The sequence below is a fragment of the Lipotes vexillifer genome, unplaced genomic scaffold (assembly GCF_000442215.2).
Source record: "Lipotes vexillifer unplaced genomic scaffold, Lipotes_vexillifer_v1.1 scaffold500, whole genome shotgun sequence".
Taxonomy (NCBI): Eukaryota; Metazoa; Chordata; class Mammalia; order Artiodactyla; family Lipotidae; genus Lipotes; species Lipotes vexillifer.
This window is the reverse complement of record NW_006778765.1, coordinates 2,157,933-2,165,437: the sequence shown is the minus strand read 5'-3', so window position 1 is coordinate 2,165,437 and position 7,505 is coordinate 2,157,933. Positions and strand designations below refer to the sequence as shown.

Sequence of the window (7,505 nt, the reverse complement as noted above, 5' to 3'; positions counted from 1 at the left end):
ACTCTTTCTAGGTGATCTTTATATCTTATACAGGCATACCTCATTTGATTGTGCTTTACTTTATCGTGCTTTTCAGACACTGCATTTTTTTACAAATTGAAGCATTGTGGCATCCCTGCTTTGAGCAAGTCTGTCGGCGCTATTTTTCCAACAGTATTTGCTCACTTTGTTTCTGTGTTACATTTTGGTAATTCTCACAATATTTCAAACTTTTCATCATTATTATGTTTGTATGGTGATCTCTGATCAGTGATCTTTGATGTTACTATTGTAATTGGTTTTTGTTTTGTATTGTTAAATTAAGATATGTGCATTTTTTTAGACAATGCTGTTGCATACTTAATAGACTACAATATAGTGTAAACTTTATTTTTATTTATTTATTTTTTTGCGGTACGCGGGCCTCTCACTGCTGTGGCCTCTCCCCTTGCAGAGCACAGGCTCTGGACGCGCAGGCCCAGCAGCCATGGCTCACGGGCCCAGCCGCTCCGCGGCATGCGGGAATCCTCCCGGACCGGGGCACGAACCCGTGTCCCCTGCATCGGCAGGCGGACTCCCAACCACTGCGCCACCAGGGAAGCCCTAAACTTTATTTTTATATGCACTGGGAAACCAAAAAATTAGTATGGTTCACTTTATTGCAATATTTACCTTATTGTAGTGCTCTGGAACTGAACCTGCAATATCTCAGGTGTATGCCTGTACTCTGACTCATTTAATTATGTTTAGTCTGGGCCTGGCTAAAGACTTAGTAACATTTGAATGAATGAATGAAATCATGAACAAATGAATTAATAAGTATCCTGCAGTACATTGACCTTGATTCTGCTATTCTTATCTTTAGCTGTGAATGTGTTCCTTCATTTGTTCATGTGTTCTTTTGCATATATATGAATATGTAAGTGTCATAGAGAAGTTCTTTTTTTTTTTTTAATAAATTTATTATTCATTTATTTTTGGCTGCGTTGGGTCTTTGTTGCTGCCCAGGGGCGACTCTTGGTTGCGGTGTGCAGGCTTCTCATTGCGGTGGCTTCTCTTCTTGCGGAGCACAGGCTATAGGCACGCGGGCTTCAGTAGTTGCGGCATGCGAGTTCAGTAGTTGTGGCTCACGGGCTCTAGAGCACAGGCTCAGTAGTTGTGGTGCACAGGCTTAGTTACTCCGTAGCATGTGGGATCTTCCCAGACCAGGGCTTGAACCCGTGTCCCCTGCATTGGCAGGCAGATTCTTAACCACTGTGCCACCAGGGAAGTCCGAGCAGTTTTTATTAGGAAAAAAATGTAAGTTTGAACATTAAGATAGGGTTAAGTGATGATATTGGAATCAGCCTTTGTTTTTATTCTTTTTTCTAGCTTTTAATATGTATCTAGAGAGTGAGAATTAAACTCTTCCTTTCTCTCAGTGTAATCAGAACACTCATTGCATTCATCGTGAAATGAGTAAAAAAATCAGAACTGAAATGCCGTCAGCAGATAAGTGGATAAATTACTGCCCATGTATAATACATAATGTCAATAAAACAGATTAAAAGAATGAGGGAGATTTATATGTGCTATAATAGAAAGATAGCTATGAAATATTAAGTGACAAACACACATTGAAAAACAATATACATTTTTCAAAAAATACAAAAGAGAAAAAGATAGACACGGGTGGATGTTGACTTGTGTGTAGAAAACCCATTCTCAGAGAGCGTTTATCATGGTTCTTTTTTTTTTTTTAATTTATTTTATTTATTTATTTTTGGCTGCGTTGGGTCTTTGTTGCTGCGTGTGGGCTTTCTCTAGTTGCGGTGAGCGGGGGCTACTCTTTGTTGCGGTGCGCGGGCTTCTCATTGCGGTGGCTTCTTTTGTTGTGGAGCATGGACTCTAGGCACGTGGGCTTAAGTAGTTGTGGCATGCAACCTCAGTAATTGTGGCGCACGGGCTTAGTTGCTCCACGGCATGTGGGATCTTCCTGGACCAGGGCTCGAACCCATGTCCCCTGCACTGGCAGGCGGATTCTTAACCACTGCGCCACCAGGGAAGTCCATCATGGTTCTTTCCTGGAGGTAGGACTGTGGGGGATTTTGACTTTTGTCAAATTGATTTTTTTTAAATGATGATCATATTTGCCTTTACAGAGACTAAGATGAAACTATAACATAGTCCTAGAGATAGAAATCTTTCTTTAAGATAAATATTTTCATATCACAGGAAATAATACTATAGAGACTTGTATGATATAAGGCAGTTCAGTTTCACTAGCTTTGAATGGGTAAAAATATAAAGGCTAATTTGAGTTCATTTAAAACTTGATTTTAAAAATATTATGTTACCTCTCTTATATAATCATTTTGCTTTTTTGACCTACAGCTCCGTAATGGGAGGAATCCTTTAGATCTCATTGCTCCAGGTTCCAGGCTAGAATGTCAAGCTTTCCAGGACTCTTTAAGTACTTGGATTGTTACTGTAGTAGACAACATTGGAGGAAGGCTGAAGCTGCGTTATGAAGGAGTTGAGAGTTCTGAAAATTTTGAACATTGGTTGTATTACTTGGATCCATTTCTTCATCATGTTGGTTGGGCTGCTCAACAGGGATATGAGCTTCAGCCCCCATCAGGTGAGGAGCAATATAACATTTTTCTTTTAATATTACATTGTTGTTTATTATATTTTTATTAATATCTATGAGAGTGAAAAATACATTATTCTGCATATTATGGAAGCCTTTGTTAGTTTACATAATAGAGATACTGAAAAAATGTATATGGAGTAGTTAAATACCTTTTTTTTTTTTTGGCTTTATTGCCTTAGTAATTTGCCACACATACTGATGTACCTTCTGCTCCAACTTTTACTGACTTCTGCCCCAACTCATACTGATCCGTTACCAAAACTGAAGAAAAATTCTCTAGGTAGCATGTACATAGTTACAGGAGTAGGACCGGTCTTGAGTTCAAAGCAAATTGTTGATGAAAAGATATCCCAATAATATTAAAACAGGAGTTAACGTTTGAATCAATTTACATTCATTATTATGTGCCCCAATTTGGATGTAATATTATATTATTTTGTGGACAACAGCAATCCTTATGATCTTACTGTAGGTATTTTCACCAAACCACTACCCAGGTTCTGAACAGAGGAGACAAGGTACTGAAGTTAAAGTTATAAGTTCTCTGAGTAAAGATGGTATAAGTGGGCTTGAACCCCTTCCTTTTCCCAGTGGAAAGTGACTTTTTTATGTGAATGCTTTCAGAGCAGTTATAAAATGTGTAAGTTCTCACATCACTTAAAGCATCCTGTCTTGTTTTAACTAAAGCCATCAGACATCTGAAAACTGAAGTTGAGTGGCAAGAGATCTTGGCCAAAGTGAAAGAGGAGGAGGAAGAGCCATTACCATCTTACTTATTTAAGGTAAAAACAAAAATGTTGTAGATAGGTACTTATCTTCTCACAGTAGAGTAAAGCAATACGGGGGAGCTGCAAAGCATAAAATAACCCCTGGCGTCAGTGAGAGTGCTGTGATGCCTGAAGGAGGGAAGAGGTGTGAAGGCTAGCGAGAGTGATGATCATCCTTTTTTCCTAAAAGTAGTCCAGGGTTTTTCCCGAATCGCTCTTAAAGCATTTTGAGTCTTTTCTTTTCTACTCTTAACTACATAGCCTTGACTTGTTATAAAATAAACTGGTTTTTTCTCTGTATGACTCTCGTGTTCCGAATGTAGAGAGTAGGAGTGCTTCCTTTGGGTTTTTTTTTTTTTCCTAAATAATTTTTTCCAGGCTGGGAAGACAATTATAGGATTAGATTATTTACCAGAAGCTGGACAGTTCCGTTATTTTAATTAAGAGTAGTATTCAGCTATATATGAGTATAAAATTATGTGCAGATGCTACATTTTATTCCCTCTTGGCATTTGCATTTCAGGATAAACAAGTGATCGGCACTCATTCATTCTCTGTAAATATGAAATTGGAAGCTGTGGATCCCTGGTCTCCTTTTGGGATCTCTCCTGCTACAATTGTTAAGGTAAAATGGAGGCAACTCTCTTGGTAAGAATTCTTGTCAGGGTGACTGGTTTAGGAAATTGGTAGTGTTTTAATCTTCAAACTCCACTAATCCAACCCATTGTTTCTCCTAAGCTGTGAGGCTAGAATTAGTTCTGTGCACATTTTACATTTGTAATGTCTGGTTCTTTGTGGCCCATTCCTTTGTCAGAGCTTGGTTGCTCCAGCTAACCAAAGCCTGGGCACCAGAGTAGTGGGGTGCACATTCTTTGGGGCAGGCCTAGCTGTACATAACTATAGAGGAGATTTAAGCGGCAGGTGGCCCACGGTATCTGAAAAGTTTGGAGGCAGGCAGTGTCATCACTGTCCAGCTAGGTGCGGGGCTTGTTGGGTGAGCAGATGTGTGGGGAACAGTTGATTAGTGTCACAAGATCTGCCAGTAGGATTGCTCCAGCCATGGATTCCAGATCCAGCCTTTAATCTTTTGGAAGACTGACAAAAGCGAGGTTCTTGTTAGAAGTAACCGCAAGAGCTGGGCAGGTTGTCAAGGCCCAGTTACTCAGTAACTAGAACTGAGGCATAAGGTAGAGGATTTCGTTTTAAGAGTAGAGCAGAAGCCCATTTACTGAAAGTAGAACCAAAAGTCAAGTGTGACAAGAGGAATACTTATGTGGACACTAAATCGTCTGACCTGTTGAGATTTAAATTTTCCTTACCTTAGAAGAAGATTATTCTTAGAACAAGAAGGGGGCTTCCCTGCTGGCACAGTGGTTAAGAATCTGCCTGCAAAGGCAGGGGACACGGGTTTAAACCCTGGTCCGGGAAGATCCCACATGCCGTGGAGCAGCTAAGCCCGTGTGCCACAACTACTGAGCCTGTGCTCTAGAGCCCATGAGCCACAACTACTGAAGCCCATGCGCCTAGAGCCCATGCTCTGCAACAAGAGAAGCCACCACAGTGAGAGGCCCATGCACCGCAACAAAGAGTAGCCCCCGCTTGCCGCAACTAGAGAAAGCCTGCGTGCAGCAACAAAGATCTAACACAGCCAAAAATAAATAAAACAAAATAAATAAATTTATTTTTTTTAAGAAAAGAGTAACTTCACAAAAGGAGGGGGAAAAAAGAACAAGAAGGGATTCTGAACCTGCAGTGGGATCAGAAGGTCTTTTCTGGAGTTGAAGTGTAGGTGGTAAGGAGCCAGGGGAGTTTCATAAAACCTTCTCTTTGGCATTTGAAACTAGGCTAGGATCTGATCTAATAAACTGGTGTAGTTGACTCCTCACTGAGTCTGAACTAAGCTTTGTTTGGAGCTCAACAACTTGGATTTAAATCTAGGTTCTGTTTCTTCCTGTCAGTGTAACATGGAGCAGGTTATTTAACTGCTTTTTAAACTCAGTTTCCTTTTCTGCAAAATGGGGTTGATAATGGTACCTCGTTAGAGTGTTAGGAAGATTAAAGCTGAGTTAATACAAAAAAAAGCATTTAAACAGTGCCTGGCACAGAGATAACATTTACTGAGTACTTAGTAGTAGTATTAAAAAACACTTAATGTTATTATTAATGTGGCTATTAACTTTTGTAACATGTTCAGCTATGCCAAGGAAATGACGTGTGTGTGTGTGTGTGTGTGTGTGTGCGCACGTGTGTAAACATACACGTATTGGGATTGACATATATACACTACCATGTGTAAAACAGCTAGTGGGAACCTTCTGTATAGCTCAGGGAGCTCAGCTAGGTGCTCTGTGATGACCTAGATGGGTGGGAGGGAGGTCCCAGAAGGAGGGCGTATATGTACACATATAGCTGATTGACTTCGTTGTACAGCAGGAACTAGCACATTGTAAAGCAGCTATACCCCAATTTAAAAAAAAAATTTTCTATTTTATGTGTTAAATCATACATACAGGTTTTTGATGAGAAGTATTTTCTGGTGGAAATGGATGATTTGCGACCAGAGAATCATGCACAGCGATCCTTCGTGTGTCATGCTGACAGTCCTGGTATTTTCCCTGTGCAGTGGGGTCTGAAGAATGGTTTACACATCAGTCCCCCTCCTGGTGTGTATTCATTCTTTTCTGATTTGTTTGCTTCAAAATGAGATTTATCAGATGGCTTTACTGGATCTTTTGTCCCCCTCTCTCCTCACACCCAATCCTGTCCTTAATGTTTTGGGGGCCCGAGACAAGAGTAAATAAAGACCTAGATTCCAGTATCTACATATTTAAAAGTTATAAATTAAGCTTAAAAACTAGTAAATAGGGACTTCCCTGGTGGCACAGTGGTTGGGACTCTGCGCTCCCAATGCAGGGGGCCTGGGTTCAATCCCTGGTCAGGGAACTAGATTGCACATGCATGCCACAACTAAGGAGCTGGCGAGCCACAGCTAAGGAGCCCTCCGGCCACAACTAAGACAGGTGCAACCAAATAAATAAATAAATATTTTTTTAAAAAACAAAAAACTAGGGCTTCCCTGGTGGCGCAGTGGTTGAGAGTCCGTCTGCCAATGCAGGGGACACGGGTTCGTGCCCCGGTCCAGGAAGATCCCACATGCCGCGGAGAGGCTAGGCCCGTGAGCCATGGCCGCTGAGCCTGCGCATCCGGAGCCTGTGCTCCGCAACGGGAGAGGCCACAACAGTGAGAGGCCTGCGTACCGCAAAAAAAAACCAAAAACAAACAAAACCTAGTAAATAAAGTATGTCCTACTACCTTGATAAATATCTTCATAATATCCTGGGGTTCCATGCAGCTTCGTTAGTTCATTCCATCTGTGTCTGCTGGGAGGCAACAGGGGTGAGGGTAGGATGCAGTGAGTGTTGGGAGCTGATTTATGAGAAAGAGGTCTTAGAGCCAGAGTTAGGAGGTAGATTACTGATTTTTAGGTTTCTGGGCCTCCTCTTAGAGGGAGACTCTTTGGACCTCAGAGGGAGATTTATGGTCAAAAGTAGAACTCAGGCTGTAAGTAGGAAGGTAGCAACTCATTTTCCTCATGTTTGCAACTTTGCAAAATTTAAACTTTGACCCTTTAATCAAGGTTACTAAATATGACTTATTTGAGCTGAAATTTTAGATATTTTTTTAACTTAAGAGTATTTGGAAGTGTAAGGTGTTTATCTGATTTTTATGTCAGCAAATCAGATTATTTGACTGGCCGTGTATATACTTTATTGGTAAGCTCTTAGTAAAACATAGCTTCACTTTCTAAATGGTGACTGCTGGAACACTGGGCTGGAAGTGCTCTTTTCTGTTAATAAGAGTCACAGACTCTGAACCTTTGTCTTCCATTCAGCCTTCATTCATCCATCAAACATTTTGTGGAATGTTTGCTTTGAGCCAGGCATTGGACTAGTCACGGGGGAAACAAAAGTGGGAATGGCAGTTCATTCAATGAGTAAATAGGGGAAAACCGTAACAGAGACCCCCCAGGTTCTCCCTCATCAGTGAACAGACAGTGGGAGTGCCTGCCTGGTGATGGTTGGGGGGTCATACCTACAGGAGCAAGTTCTTGCTTTGCAGGAATG

General features: G+C 41.1%; 1 protein-coding gene across 1 annotated transcript in view; it reads left to right on the top strand.

Annotated features, from left to right (window-relative positions):
* The window catches only part of SFMBT1 (Scm like with four mbt domains 1), a 57,806-nt gene that overhangs the window by 28,947 nt on the left and 21,354 nt on the right, over positions 1-7,505 (top strand). The window contains exons 5-8 of the mRNA XM_007451881.1: positions 2,353-2,599; positions 3,302-3,396; positions 3,905-4,006; positions 5,894-6,044. Of these exons, the coding sequence (XP_007451943.1) occupies positions 2,353-2,599; positions 3,302-3,396; positions 3,905-4,006; positions 5,894-6,044 (595 nt within the window). The remainder of the gene's footprint in view (positions 1-2,352; positions 2,600-3,301; positions 3,397-3,904; positions 4,007-5,893; positions 6,045-7,505) is intronic.